Below are 16,615 nucleotides of genomic sequence, written 5' to 3'. Positions count from 1 at the left end.
TTCCTAGAATGTCGACGTTCACTCTTGCCATCTCTTGCTTGACCACTTCCAATTTGCCTTGATTCATGGACCTGACATTCTAGGTTCCTATGCAATATTGCTCTTTATAGCATCAGACCTTGCTTCTATCACCAGTCACATCCATACCTGGGTATTCTTTTTGCTTTGGCTCCATCCCTTCATTCTTTCTGGAGTTATTTCTCCACTGATCTCCAGTAGCATATTGGGCACCTAGTGACCTGCAAACCATTCAATATCACAGTAATCCAAGTCTATGCCCCAACCAGTAATGCTGAAGAAGCTGAAGTTGAACGGTTCTATGAAGACCTACAAGACCATTTAGAAGTAACACCCCCAAAAGATGTCCTTTTCATTATAGGGGACTGGAATGCAAAAGTAGGAAGTCAAGAAACACCTGGAGTAATAGGCAAATTTGGCCTTGGAGTACAGAATGAAGCAGGGCAAAGGCTAATAGAGTTTTGTCAAGAAAATGCACTGGTCATAGCAAACACCCTCTTCCAACAACACAAGAGAAGACTCTACACATGGACATCACCAGATGGTCAACAACAAAATCAGATTGATTATATTCTTTACAGCCAAACATGGAGAAGCTCTATACAGTCAAGAAAAACAATACCAGGAGCTGACTGTGGCTCAGATCATGAACTCCTTATTACCAAATTCAGACTTAAATTGAAGAAAGTAGGGAAAACCGCTAGATCATTCAAGTATGACCTAAATCAAATCCTTTATGATTATACAGTGGAAGTGAGAAATAGATTAAAGGGCCTAGATCTGATAGATAGAGTGCCTGATGAACTATGGAAAGAGGTTCGTGACATTGTACAGGAGACAGGGATCAAGACCATCCCCATGGAAAAGAAAGGCAAAAAAGCAAAATGGCTGTCTGGGGAGACCTTACAAATAGCTGTGAAAAGAAGAGAAGCAAAAAGCAAAGGAGAAAAGGAAAGATAAGCATCTGAATGCAGAGTTCCAAAGAATAGCAAGAAGAGATAAGAAACCCTTCTTCAGCAATCAATGCAAAGAAATACAGGAAAACAACAGAATGGGAAAGACTAGAGATCTCTTCAAGAAAATTAGAGATACTAAGGGAACATTTCATGCAAAGATGGGCTCGATAAAGGACAGAAATGGTCTGGACCTAACAGAAGCAGAAGATATCAAGAAGAGGTGGCAAGAATACACAGAAGAACTGTATAAAAAAGATCTTCACAACCCAGATAATCACGATGGTGTGATCACTCATCTAGAGGCAGACATCTTGGAATGTGAAGTCAAGTGGGCCTTAGAAAGCATCACTACAAACAAAGCTAGTGGAGGTGATGGAATCACAGTTGAGCTATTTCAAATCCTAAAAGATGATGCTGTGAAAGTGCTGCACTCAATATGCCAGCAACTTTGGAAAATTCAGCAGTGGCCACAGGACTGGAAAAGGTCAGTTTTCATTCCAATCCCAAAGAAAGGCAATGCCAAAGAATGCTCAAACTACCACACAATTGCACTCATCTCACATGCTAGTAAAGTAATGCTTAAAATTCTCCAAGCCAGGCTTCAGCAATACGTGAACCGTGAACTTCCAGATGTTCAAGCTGATTTTAGAAAAGGCAGAGGAACTGGAGATCAAATTGTCAACATCTGCTGGATCATCAAAAAAGCAAGAGAGTTCCAGAAAAACATCTATTCTGCTTTATTGACTACGCCAAAGCCTTTGACTGTGTGGATCACAATAAACTGTGGAAAAATCTGAAAGAGATGGGAATACCAGAGTACCTGACCTGCCTCTTGAGAAATCTGTATGCAGGTCAGGAAGCAACAGTTAGAACTGGACATGGAACAACAGACTGGTTCCAAATAGGAAAAGGAGTACGTCAAGGCTGTATATTGTCACCCTGCTTATTTAACTTAAATGCAGAGTACATCATGAGAAACGCTGGACTGGAAGAAGCACAAGCTGGAATCAAGATTGCCGGGAGAAATATCAATAACCTCAGATATGCAGATGACACCACCCTTATGGCAGAAAGTGAAAAGGAACTAAAAAGCCTGTTGATGAAAGTAAAAGAGGAGAGTGAAAAAGTAGGCTTAAAGCTCAACATTCAGAAAACAAAGATCATGGCATCTGGTGGGAAATGGGAAATAGTGGAAACAGTGTCAGACTTTATTTTTGGGGGCTCCAAAATCACTGCAGATGGTGACTGCAGCCATGAAATTAAAAGACGCTTACTCCTTGGAAGGAAAGTTATGACCAACCTAGATAGTATATTCAAAAGCAGAGATATTACTTTGCCAGCAAAGGTCCATCTAGTCAAGGCTATGGTTTTTCCAGTAGTCACGTATGGATGTGAGAGTTGGACTGTGAAGAAGGCTGAGCGCCGAAGAATTGATGCTTTTGAACTGTGGTGTTGGAGAAGACTCTTGAGAGTCCCGTGGACTGCAAGGAGATCCAACCAGTCCATTCTGAAGGAGATCAGCCCTGGGATTTCTTTGGAAGGAATGATGCTGAAGCTGAAACTCCAGTACTTTGGCCACCTCATGCAAAGAGTTGACTCATTGGAAAAGACTCTGATGCTGGGAGGGATTGGGGGCAGAAAGAGAAGGGGACGACCGAGGATGAGATGGCTGGATGGCATCATGGACTCGATGGACTTGAGTCTGAGTGAACTCTGGGAGTTGGTGATGGACAGGGAGGCCTGGTGTGCTGCTATTCATGGGGTCGCAAGAGTTGGACATGACTGAGCGACTGAACTAACCTGAACTGTTTTTCTTTTGAGCTGAAATCTAAGTACACACAGAAAATTTACATACACAAATCATAAGCATATCATTCAAGGAACATTGAGCCATGCGTATACCTCTGTGACCCAAACACTTAATAACATACAGAAGATCCTATCACCAGAGAAAATCCTTCATGCCCCTTCCCCATTGATCCATGCCCACACCCTCCCAAAGGCAACCACTGCTTGGATATTTTTTATATAGAGATTAGTTTTGTCTCAGGAACTTCCCTGGTGGTCCAGTGGTTAAGACTGCACACTTTCACGACAGGGGGTGTGGGTTCAATCCCTGGTCGGGGAACCAAATCCCCACATCCGCAAGATGCAGCAAAGAGAGAGAAAGGGATAGCTTTGCCTCTTCTAGAACTCCATGGGTCCTAGAACACTTTTTATTCCTTGTCCTTAAATCATATTTAAAGGGACGCGTTACTGTATTAAACACAGATGCTGATTTTGATATAACTTTTGCCTCTGATAAAAAAATTACAACTAGAGTTACCTCCACGGACTCCATAATGTATCAGTTCATAGACACTTGATTTCTGTCTTTTCCTGGTTTATCCACAGAGATTGTTACCTCAGCAATGTCCCCACACCTAGATCCACAAGTCCACACACAAAGGCACAAAGCTGTTTGTATTTGAATTTTTCTTTCATTGTCTCCCATTTTTGAAGGTACATCCTGCCGTTAATATCTATAAGAGATTCTTCTTCCTTCTAAAGGAAAATTACTGCGGCCATTCACACGGGATTTCCCTCGGCAGGTGGGAACTATTCTTTCCCCTCAGGGATGGCTGACTTTCCCTTGGCCCTCTTCCACAGTTAATGATATCAGGCTAAATTCAGAAGGTAAATATTACTCCCAGTGGGCTTCCTCCTTGAAAGTCTCTGGCTGAGAACTTCCTGTTTGAATACTCATAGCATTATTCAGTATAACAAAGCAGCAGCTAATAGAGATTATTCATTCTTCTCACATCTCCATTCTGTTCACATACACAGGACCCTCCCTCCCCAAGCAGGAACCAAACTCAGGCTTTTCAATGGGTCACAAAGCAATTTCCATTATTTATAGCTGTGTAAGCCTCAAAATCTTACCTAGTTTTACCTCCCTCAGGTAACATTAGGTGTCATCTTACAAAGTACTCCCTTCCTACGTGAGTCCATTCTTGATGCAAGGCTTTATCATAAGAGGGAAACCAGTCCTGTGTGGGCTGTACACCCACTTGCGTAATTCACACAACCCTGGGCATCCAAATATATAGAAACCTCAGCTATCTGAAACTTTTGGGGTGAGCCAGTTTGGATGGCAAAATTTTTCCAGATAAGTGAGAATTAATTCCTTTAAATAAGAGATAATATCTGAAAGTTAATCATTATGCAAACAACAGTGAATATCTATCACCTTGCCTAGTGAATACAGGAAAGCCCTTAGGCTCTGTACAAAAAGGTTCTAGGCAACCATGCATTTGTGTTCCTTGTTCTTCCTGCTTCTAATCCTTCTCCTGCCTTCTTAATCCCATCTCTGCCCAATATTTCTGAAAATCTATTTAAACTTCTCTTCCATCTCTTAAGAATCTCCCCATTCTTAAATGAAAACCATCCATCTTTCAGACTTTCTCTTAAGTCTGCGAATACCTTTGACAGCAACAATCATATGTGATGGCTCTTCTTGATCTGATGACATCTAACAATCCTAAAATGGACTGGTGCAACGCTTTGTACCTTAACTGTGGACATAATGTGACTTTTAACTTTGGTGATTGTTCTGTTTTTGCTGTTTGCTGCCTGCATCTGTAACTGTGTGACTGGATTTGTTTCTAGCTGCATGAAGGCTTTCAAGTTACAAATGGCTGCTCAAACTCCTGCCACTGTGGCAGCTTCTTCCAACTACTACTTGGGGCCCCTGGATTAGAGACCCTCAATATGAGAATATGTTGCCTCAACAATTTAGGGACGATGTACCTTTTCCTAGGCAACATAATTCTCCTAAAAGAAAAGGGGGGGAATGAGACGGGAACAGGTAGGAAGGCTAGGGGTCTCCAAATGGAGGAAATAGGCTGCAGGTGTCAGACATCGTTTCTCTCTCTCTTTAACGGCAGGAGAAAACAAACCACAAGGGTCAGACTTTTGGCTTCCCTGATAGCTCAGCTGGTAAAGAATCCCCTGCCATGCAGGAGACCCCGGTTTGATTCCTGGGTTGGAAAGATCCCCTGGAGAAGGGATAGCCTACCCATTCCAGTATTCTGGCCTAGAGAATTCCATGGACTTAGTCCACGGGGTCACAAAGAGTCGGACACGACTGAGCAACTTTAAATGTAAAATAGAAGATCTTCTTCTTCCTCCTATCATCCATTACTACAGTTCTCTACCCTAGCCACATATTAGAATTTTCTGTAAAGTTTTCCCCAAAATGCTGTACCACCTCTATCAATCAGGAAACTGCAACTAAAAGTAACAATGAGATCTGGACTCAATCCCATCAGACTGGTAAAAATCAGAGTAACATGTTGTAGGTGGAGGGTTACTGGTGGAAAAGTAAGTTAAAGCCCTTTAATTAAATATACTTATTCCCCATCTACTTTGGAAAACCATTTAGCAGTTCTTACAAAGTTAAACATACATTCACCACACAGCCCAACAATTCTACACCTGTGTGCTTACTCAAGAGAAATGAAAACAGGTTGACCAAGAAAAACTACACAAAAATGTTCACAACTTTGTTCATAATACCCCCAAACTGGAAACAACCCAATTATCAGGAGAACTAATAAAACAAGTTATAGTATTTTTATAGCATGAAATATTGCCCTGGTTAAAAAAAATAGAGAGCACCTCCAAGAGTAATGGAAATAAAAGCAAAAATAAACAAATGGGACCTAATTACACTTAAAAGCTTTTGCATAACGAAGGAAACTATAAGCAAGGTGAAAAGACAGCCTTCAGAATGGGAAAAAATAATAGCAAGTGAAGCAACTGACAAAGAATTAACCTCAAAAATATACAAGTAGCTCCTGCAGCTCAATTCCAGGAAAATAAACGACCCAATCTAAAAATGGGCCAAAGAACTAAACAGACATTTCTCCAAAGAAGACATACAGATGGCTAACAAATACATAAAAAGATGCTCAACATCACTCATTATCAGAGAAATGCAAATCAAAACCACAGTGAGGTACCATCTCATGCCAATCAGAATGGCTGCTATCAAAGAGTCTACAAATAATAAATGCTGGAGAGGGTGTGGAGAAAAGGGAACCCTCTTACACTGTTGCTGGGAATGCAAACTAGTACAGCCACTATGGAGAACAATGTGGAGATTTCTTAAAAAACTGGAAACAGAACTGCCATATGACCCAGCAATCCCACTGCTGGGCATACACTGAGGAAACCAGAATTGAAAGAGACACGTGTACCCCAATGTTCATTGCAGCACTGTTTACAATAGCCAGGACATGGAAGCAACCTAGATGTCCATTGGCAGATGAATGGATAAGAAAGCTGTGGTACATATACACAATGGAGTATTACTCATCCATTAAAAAAATGCATTTGAATCAATTCAAATGAGGTGGATGAAACTGGAGCCTATTATACAGAGTGAAGTAAGTCAGAAAGAAAGATACCAATACATATACTAACACATATATATGGAGTTTAGAAAGATAGTAACGATGACCCTATATGCAAGACAGCAAAAGAGACAAAGATGTAAAGAACAGTCTTTTGGACTCCGTGGGAGAAGGTGAGGGTGGGATGATTTGAGAGAATAGCATTGAAACATGTATATTATCATATGTGAAACAGATTTCAAGTCAGGTTCAATGCATGATACAGGATGCTCGGGGCTGGTGTACTGGGATGACCCTGAGGGATGGGATGGGGAGGGAGGTGGGAGGGGGGTTCAGGATGGGGAACCCACGGCTGACTCATGTAATGTATGGCAAAAACCACTACAATATTGTACAGCAATTAGCCTCCAATTAAAATGAATAATTTTTTTTAAAGAAAAAGAGCAAACAACTGATATGACCCCCAAAACATGGATGAATCTCAAAAACATCATGCTGAGATAGGTCAGACACAAAAAGGTACATACCACACGACTCCACTTGTGTGAAGTTCACGAACAGGCAAAACTAATCTATGGTGAACGAAACTGGAACAGTGGTTGCCCATGAGAAAGTTGAACTTGGCTGAAAGGAGGCAGCAAAGAACTCTCTAAAGTAATGAAAATGCTCCCTATCTTGTCTGAACAGGAGTGTATTTGTTATGATGAATAGACACACTGGTCAAAACTTGATGAACTGTGCACTTGAAACCTGGTCATTTAACTGTTGGCAAATTTTATCTTAATTAAAAAAAAAAAGAATACAATCATCAAGTGGCTGAATGAGCTATAAAAAGATGAGACAAACAGAAGAATAATCCCTGTCCTGGGAGACTAGCCCACTTAGGCCAACAGCTCCCGTGGGGATATGCAGAGTGGTATTCATAGCAGCATTGCTTTTATCGGCCAAAACCCAAGCCACAGCAGACAACAAGAAAACAGACAACTGAGCTGCTCAAAGGGAAAAGAAAAAAGATGTTAGAGCTGTACCTCACGTAATTTTAAGTCAGAAAAACAATATACAGGTAAGTGGATACAACAGATTCCATGTTTGAAAAATAAGTCATGGCAAACCTAGACAGCATATTAAAAAGCAGAGACATTACTTTGCCAAAAAAGGTCCAAACAGTCAAAGCTATGATTTTTCCAGTAGTTATGTATGGATGTGAGAGCTGGACCATAAAGAAGGATGAGCGCTGAAGAACTGACGCTTTTGAACTGTGGTGTTGGAGAAGACTCTTGAGAATCCCTTGAACTGCAAGAAGATCAAACCAGTCTATCCTAAAGGAAATCAATCTTGAATATTCATTGGAAGGACCAATGCTGAAGGTGAAGCTCCAATACTTGAGCCACCTGAAGCAAAGAGCTGACTCACTGGAAAAAACCCTGATGCTGGGAACGACTGAAGGCAGAAGAAGGGGACGACAGAGGACGAGATTGTTGGACGGCATCACTGAGTCAATGGACATGAGTTTGAGCAAGCTCCAGGAGATAGTGAAGGACAGGGAAGCCTGCCGTGCTGCAGTCCATGGGGTCACAAAGAGTTGGACGTGACTGAGCAACTGAACAACAAAGCCCCACCCCAGACACATCTATGCAAGGTTACATAAGCGTGAAAACATGAAAGGAAACCCCCCAGCTTACTACTGTGGATTTGGAATGACATGTGGGTGGTGAGGCAAAGAGGGAAGGAAAACATCCCTTCCTCAGAACGACCCCACTTGTCAAACAGGCTCCCTAGTGAAAACTAACTACAATACAGTCCTGTTGATGAATGTTTTTATTCATAAAGACACACAAAAAAATGTCAAATGATTAACTACAATATCCCAGGATACTGAGGTTTCAAATGATTTTTAAGTTCCATCCCATACTTTTAAGGATTGTCCAATTTTTACAATCATATAATCAGAAACAATCTCAGAGTTGGTTTTGTGGTAGTGGGAAATTTTTTAATTAAAAATATACTTAAAAGCTTTAAAAAAAAATACTGATGTCCAGGCCCCCACTTCAGGGCAACTGAGAATATCTGGGTATAGGGCCCAAGCTTGGATATTCTTTTTAAAAAGTTCCCCAGGTGATTCTAACAGCAGTCAAGGTAGAGAACCACAGAATTTCTCAGAAACGTCAATTGTATGGACCTTTACACCTTACAGTTTGGCTTCTGTTTGTTCCAGAGCCCCCAGTGATCTAGCGCTTGGGCTAACTTCTGACCACCGCACTCAGAATCTCCTCTCCTGGCTTCAACTCACTCCCTTTACTTATTATCGTTCAGGGCCCATCTCAAATACCGATGTCCCAGGTATCCTTTTCCCATCTTCCCAAGGGTCCAAGACCTTCTCTTTTGCATCCCCAGAACACCATGTCTCACTCTGATGGCTGCACGCAGTCTCCCTGGCTTTGCATGTGGGTGTTTATTCATTCCCTCCGCACACACTGATCAAGCACTTGCCGCAGTGACCGCACTCCCCGTGCTCTGTGATAAACTTCTAGGTCAGAAATGATGCCTGACTTTTCTTTCTGCTCTCTGCAGTCTCTAGTATGGTGTCTTGCATAGACTAGATGCTACTCTTTTGTTGAATTATCTTTCAGTGTATTAAGACTTTTCACTTCTCTGCTGTGTCTGTTCTCTTTGTCCCTTCCAATTTTCTGTGTGATTAGTGACAGGGAGATCGAGCCTTGTTTAAAATTTTTTTCTGAGAACTCTGTGTATATAAAGAAGTGTGTGAGGAGGTGCTGTTGAAAACTCCCCAGGAGATGGAGAGCCAGACACTGTCCTCGGGGAGATTCCAGAACAGGAAAAGAGAGAAGACAAGTGTGTGAACACCTTTAGCCCAAAAAAGAAAAGGAGAAATGTTTCAGAGATGGACAGACAGGAATTCTGGAAGATTATCTTCTCTGGGGATCAAGGACTACTTCCTTTAAAAGATAATCATTGAAAGAGGCATTAAAAGGCCAATCCTATTTGGATGAACAGAGAAGTAAGGGACAGGGGATGGTCAGGGGAGAGGCACTGTCAGGAACAGCAAAGTAGGGCAGGAACCTAGGTGGCTTGTGGGCTGGGCTTGATGACAGTGGGAGAGAGGGACAAGGGCAAGTCATAGAGGGCCTTAAACATCAGGAAACACAGTGAGCCTGTGCTTCCAAAACTTAAGGTTATTAAGCAACAAAATGACAAAAACTTTTTTAAAACTGTGAAGGGTTGTTAAGAGCAACAAGTTTTTACTGAGTCCCCGAGGAATCGTCCCATCTGGGGAGATCATGAGCTTTCTGCACAGATTCCATCACAGCGTTATAAGAGACACGGGGGCCTTCACTTGCATCCTGCTGGTTTTGACTGGGTGAGAATGCCATGGAAACAAGTTCCAAATAGATGAGGTTTACTATAACTCGTAAAAAGTCCACTGAGGGGGTGGGGGACATGTCGTGAGACATGCTGATCTTAGTTTCCTGACCTGTGCCCCCCACATTGGGAGCATGGAGTCTTAACCACTGGATGGTCAGGGAATCCCCAGGAGTCCACTTCTTTTGCTTTTTGCCACAGGGAGATATTTGTCACGGAAAAGTCCTCTTAAAAAGTTCAGAGATGGCCAGAAATTTTACTTCTGGGCACATACTCCAGAGAATTGACCCATTTCCATGATAGCATTGTTTATAACAGCCAAAAGGTAAAAAGAATCCTAGTCCTCCAATGGATGAAGGGTAAACACAACGTGACCTCTACATACAGTGAAATATTTATCATTCAGCCTTAAAAAGAGAGGAAATTTTGACACCTCCTACAACATGCGGATGTATTGAGGGTGTTATACTAAGTGAAATAAACACTTACTAAAAGACAAATACTGGGTGATCCCACTTACATCAGACAATCAGAGCCATCAAATCCATAGCATCATAAAGTATTAGAGTGGTTGGCAGAGGCCAGAGGGAAGAGGGAATGCAGAGTAGCAGTTTAAAATATATAGCATTGGATTTCCCCGGTGGTCAAGAACCTGCCCGCCATGCAAGGGACATGGGTTTGATCCCTAGTCTGGGAAGACTCTACATGCAGTGGGGCAACTTCGCCCATGCACCACAACAAGAGAAGCCGCCGCGATGAGAGGCCCACGCACTGCAACTAGACAGCAGCCCCCACCCTCTGCAACTGGAGAAAGCCGGTACGCAGCAATGAGACCCAGCGCAGCCATAAATAAATAAATAATTTTTAAATAAAGTAAAATGTATAATGTCAGCTTTGCAAGATGGAAAGAGTTCTGAAGATTGGCTGCACAATGAGGTGAATGTATTTAACACTAATGAATGGTTAGGATGGTATATTTTATGCTATGTATATTTTACCACAATTAAAAATTAGAAAAAAAAATGGGATAACACAGGTTCACAACCTCTTATCTCTGATTCTGAAACCCCCAAAGCTCTGGACACCAAAAATTTTGATTACGGTCTGCTGTCTCCCAACTCCACTGAGTTGTTAAAGAATAAACAGTCTATGTGTCACACTTATCTTCTAAAAACTGGAAAAACTCTGAATGCTGAAAGGCCTCCAGAAGTTTCAGATAAAGGACTGCTAACCTGAATTCTGAGAATATCCATCTTTTCTCTTAAGACAAGAGCAGATAGATCCTGATTGTGGACAACTGGTCCATCTATTCACTGACTAATGATGCATTATATTGCTGTGGTTTGGGGGCTCTACTGGCTGGTCCCTGCTTTAGAAAAACTAATCGACAATCTGAGTAAAATAATTAGCAGTTAGTTCTGTATTTTGTTTTCCCACCTCCTTTTACCAACTTCAGCTCTCACTTTAGGACACTGCGTGGTCCTGTGTCCAGACATACACTGGCACCCAAGAATGCTGGGCAGGCCACGGTTGGCATAGGCACAAAGTGATGCTTCAGGACAGCTTACCAGATCACACCTGGGCACACTGGACACAAACTGAGCACCCTGGCAGCCAAGAATAAATCCGGCTAAATTCAGGAGGACACACACCACAGACAGCAGTACAAAGAGATTCACCTGAAACAGCAAGAAAAGAGGCAGTTAGAGAAAAGGTGACGGCTAAATTCAGAGACGGATTTTTTTCTAAGTAAAAAGACTCATTCTTTCCCTAGAGAAAAAAAAGAAAAGCCAGAATCATGTTTTTAGCGGGCAAACTTTTCCCCCCCACTTTTTAGAATGCTTTAAATTGTGCTGAGGAATGCCACTGACTCTCAAGTCTTCTCAATTTCAAGTCCCTATTTTTCTTCCTCTTTGCAAATAATAGAGTCCTGACTTTTAGCTGTACAAGACATTAAGCCATGGCTATTTTCTCCTTGAGCCACTGTTATTTTTTCCAACTTTTACAGAATCATGGTAATTGCATAAATGGAGAATTCTAGAACATAAGTGGAACCCAGGAAAATCAAGGAGTTCAGAGCCATTACCAGCCAGAAATCATAGTATATGTGTAAAAATAAAATATAGGTGAATCTCTTTTTCAGTTGCAAACACCATTGGTACTAAAGAAAAGGCATGCAATGATCTTCCAAGTACTCATCTCCAAAGTTAAATATTACAAACACTATGCTAAGTGATTAAGAACTGACAGAAATCAATCAAGAAGCCAGTATTTACTTAGCACAGATTAGAAACTACAAAGGATTTTTCAACCTGATTTTTCAACCCAGGGTTCAATCCCAGGGTTGGAAAGATCCCCTGGAGAAGGAAATGGCAACCCATTCTAATGTTCTTGCCTGGAGAATCCCACAGACAGAGGAGCCTTGAGGGCTACAGTGCACAGGGTTACAAAGAGTTGGACACGACTGAGTGACTAGCACTTGCACTTTTCACTTTCAATATATCAATACTGGTTCCTTAATGGTGCCAAATGTAACATACCAATGTCAGGTATCAATAACAGAGGAAACTGGGTATGGGGTATACAGGGCCACGCTGTACCATATTTCTATGCAATTGTGCTTACACAGTCGTGTCTGACTCTCTGAGGCCCCATGGACTGTAGCCTACCAGGATCCTCTTTCCATGGAATTCTCCAGGCAAGAATACTGGAATGAGCTGCCATTTCCTACTCCAGGGGATCTTCCCAACCCAGGATCGAACACTCGTCTCCTCCATCTCCTGCATTGGCAGGTGGATTCTTTACCATTAGCATCACCTGGGAAACGCTTCTGTAAAACTAAAACTATTCTAAAATAAAAAATATACAGATGGTTAATAAATATGTGAAAAGATGCTCAACATCACTCATCATTAGAGAAATGCAAATCAAAACCACAAGGAGGTATCATCTCACACTGGTCAGAATGGCCATCGTCATAAACTTTAAAAGTCTACAAACAGTAAATGCTGGAGAGGGTGTGAAGAAAAAGGAAGCCTCTTACACTGCTGGTGGGAATGCAAACTGGTATAGCTGCTATGGAGAACAGTGTTGAGATTCCTTAAAAAACTGGGAATAGAAATGCCATATGACCCAGCTTTAAAAAGCTGGCTTAAAATTCAACATCCAAAAAATTAAGATCATGGCATCCGGTCCCATCACTTCACGGCAAGTACATGCGGAAACAGTGGAAACAGTGACAGACTTTATTTTCTTGGGCTCCAAAATCACTGCAAATGCTGACTGCAGCCATGAAGTTAAAAGACGCTTAGTTCTTGGAAGAAAAGCTATGACCAATCTAAACAGCATATTAAAAAGCAGAGACACTACTTTGCCAACAAAGGTCCATATAGTGAAAGCTATGGTTTTTCCAATAGTCATGTATGGATGTGACAGTTGGACCATAAACAAGGATGAGCACCAAAAAATTGATGCTTTTGAACTGTAGTGTTGGAGAAGACTCTTGAGAGTCCCTTGCACTGCAAGGGGATCAAACCAGTCCATCCTAAAGGAAATCAATCCTGAATATTCATTGGAAGGACCAATGCTGAAGCTGATGCTCCAATACTTTGGCTACCTGATTCAGGAAATCAATCCTGAATATTCATTGGAAGGACCGATGCTGACGCTGAAGCTCCAATACTGTGGCTACCTGATGTGAATACTTTACCAACTCATTAGAAAAGACCCTGATGCTGGGAAAGACTGAAGGCAGGAGGAGAAGGGGATGACAATGGACAAGATGGTTGGATGGCATCACTGACTCAATGGACATGAGTTTGAGCAAGCTCCAGGACATGGCGAAGGACAGAAAAGTCTGGCATGCTACAGTCCATGGCATCACAAAGAGTCGGATATGACTGAGCAACTGAACAACAAGAAAGATGGTAACAACAATCCCACATGCAGGGCGACAAAGGAGACACAGATGTAAAGAACAGACTTTTGGACTCAGTGGGAGAAGGTGAGGGTGGGATGATTTGAGAGAGTAGCACTGAAACATGTACATCACCATATGTAAAACGATAATCAGTGTAAATTCAATGCATGAAGCAGGATACCCAGAGTCAGTGCTCTGGGACAACCCAGAGGGACAGGGTGGGAAGGGAGGTGGGAGGAGGGTTCAGGATGGTGGGACACATGTATACCCACAGCCGATTCATGTTGATGTATGGCAAAAATCATCACAATATTGAAAAGTAATTATCCTCCAATTAAAATGAATAAATAATTTTTTAAAAACTGCAAAAAATCTGAACATATACCTACAATTTCACTGCTAGGAATAGACCAAAGAAATAAATGCAATTGCCCACAAAAGAATTTACAAAAGGGTGTTCACATTAGCCTTATTCAAACTGGGCCAAAAATGAAAAGATGAAAAGAGCTCAACCAACCAACAACAGAAGAATATATAAACAAATTGTGGTACTTTTAAATGATGGAACACCTCCAGCAATAAAAAAAACTGGTGATACACAAAAACACAAGCAGTTCAAAGACATTACATTGAGTAAAACAGGCCAGATACTGTATTATTCCACTCACATGAAGTTCAAGAACAGACAGACAATCCTGGTGAGAGAAATGAGAAGAGCAGTTGCCCTCCCAGAGGAGGCATGATGTGAGGGGACTGATTAAGAAGACATTAGGGAACTTTCTGGAGTGATAAAAATGTTTTCTCTCTTGTTTTGGATATTGGCTACATGTGTATATCCAACTGTCAAAGCTTAGCTAATTGAATACTTACGATCTGGGGTTTATATAAATTATACTTCATATGTATTTTTTAAATAAGGAAGAAAATTCTGAGTCCAGCTGTCAAGACAGCAGGGTGAGATCATATAATGTCAGAACAACAAATATGAGAGAAGGCCCAGGGATTCACTGCCTAATGGGTTGGCTTCTCTTCTACAGTGGAGGGGCTGCTAATGAGCAGTCAAAGTCACATCACCAGAATGGCCACCTACAAACCCCAGAATAAAGACCTGCCCCAAGGCACACAGGCTATGTACAAAACTGCCATGCACTCTTTCCCAAATTTATTCCTGATATGGATTTTTTATTACTATTGTTATAACTCTGGCCAAACATTGGCCAAATGGTCACCTAATCACTCTAGTGTAGATCACTGTAGCATATATCAGACATGGTAGCTATTAGGATACCAAGCACATGTCTTTCAGAGATTAAATCAGGCTCAACTCTATGAAATATTGGAGTTATACGGGACTCAGGATTTAAACAGACCTTCAGAATGGACTCATCTGGCTTTTACCTAGTTATAATGGTATAACTTCCAAGACTCAAATATTCACCCCATCTATCACCAGATGGAGTCCTCTCAAACAGAAGACAGTAAAAAATCAGCTACTAGTAAAGAACATCATAGTCAAAAGCCCACTCAGCTATACCCTGAAAGCAGAATTTCTTAGACTGGTATTTTCTTCTATTGTCAACAATTCTTGCCTTTAGAAAACCATTGCATGTGATCTGGATTTCTCTTTGTGGAAGGCACCTGAATTTTTTGTCAGGACACTTAGTTCAAATTCAGGCTTTCCCCTTGCTTGCCGTGATATTTTAGACAATCTCTATCTCTATAAGACTTGCTTTTCTCATCTGTTAGAAAGGTCTATTGTCCTACTGGGAGAAAATACACGCAAATGATACAATCGACAGGTGCTTAATTTTCAAAATAAACAAGTAGCTCATACAACGCAACAACAACAAAAAACCCTATTAAAAAGTGGGCAGACGATCTAAATGGACATTTTTCCAAATAAGACATACAGATGGCCAACATGCACATAAAAAGATGCTTAACATCACTGATTATTAGAGAAACGCACATCAAACTTATGATGAGGTACCACCTCACACTGGTCAGAATAACCATTATCAAAAAGTCCACAAACCACAAATTCTGGAGAGGCTGTGGAGAAAAGGGAATCCTCCCACAGTGTTGGTGCTGCTACTGCTAAGTCACTTCAGTCGTATCCGACTCTGTGCGACCCCATAGACGGCAGCCCACCAGGCTCCACCATCCCTGGGATTCTCCAGGCAAGAACACTGGTGTGGGTTGCCATTTCCTTCTCCAGTGCATGAAAGTGAAAAGTGAAAGTGAAGTCGCTCAGTCGTGTCCGACTCTTAGCGACCCCATGGACTGCAGGCCACCAGGCTCCTCCGTCCATAGGATTCTCCAGGCAAGAGTACTGGAGTGGGGTGCCATTGCCTTCTCCGACAGTGTTGGTAGGAATGTAAATTGGTTCAGACACTATGGAAAACTGCAGGGAGGTTTTTCAAAAAATAGAGTTACCATATGATCCAGCAATCGCACTTGGGGCATATTCTGGACAGAATTATAATTTGAAAAAATACATGCATCTCTGTGCTAATAGCAGCACTATTTACAATATGCAAGACATGGAAACAACTTAAATGTCCATTTACAGATGAATGGATAAGGACAATGCGGTAGATATATACAATGGAATACTGCTCAGTCACAAAAAAGAAGGAAATGACGTCATCTGCAATAACATAGATGGACCTAGGGATTATCATGCTAAGTGAAGTAAGTGTGAGAGAGACAAGTATCATGATAGTACTTATACGTGGAATCTAAAATATGACAAAAATGAATTTACCTACGAAACAGAAACAGACTCACAGACATAAAGAACAGACTTGTGGTTGCCAAGCAGGGGAGAGGGTGAAAGAGAGATGGACTGGGAGTTTGGGATTAGCAGATGCAAACCATTATATATAGGATAAATAAACAATAAAGTTCTACTGTATAACACAGGGAGCTATATTCAATATCCT

At 41.5% G+C, this 16,615-nt stretch overlaps 1 protein-coding gene across 1 annotated transcript in view; it reads right to left on the bottom strand.

Annotated features, from left to right (window-relative positions):
* The window catches only part of FAM189A2 (family with sequence similarity 189 member A2), a 77,811-nt gene that overhangs the window by 24,566 nt on the left and 36,630 nt on the right, over window positions 1-16,615 (bottom strand). Inside the window, exon 3 of the mRNA XM_013965970.2 lies at window positions 11,320-11,430. Within this exon, the coding sequence (XP_013821424.2) occupies window positions 11,320-11,430 (111 nt within the window). The remainder of the gene's footprint in view (window positions 1-11,319; window positions 11,431-16,615) is intronic.

The sequence above is a fragment of the Capra hircus genome, chromosome 8, assembly GCF_001704415.2.
Source record: "Capra hircus breed San Clemente chromosome 8, ASM170441v1, whole genome shotgun sequence".
Taxonomy (NCBI): domain Eukaryota; kingdom Metazoa; phylum Chordata; class Mammalia; order Artiodactyla; family Bovidae; genus Capra; species Capra hircus.
This window is presented reverse-complemented; position numbering and strand designations above follow the sequence as displayed.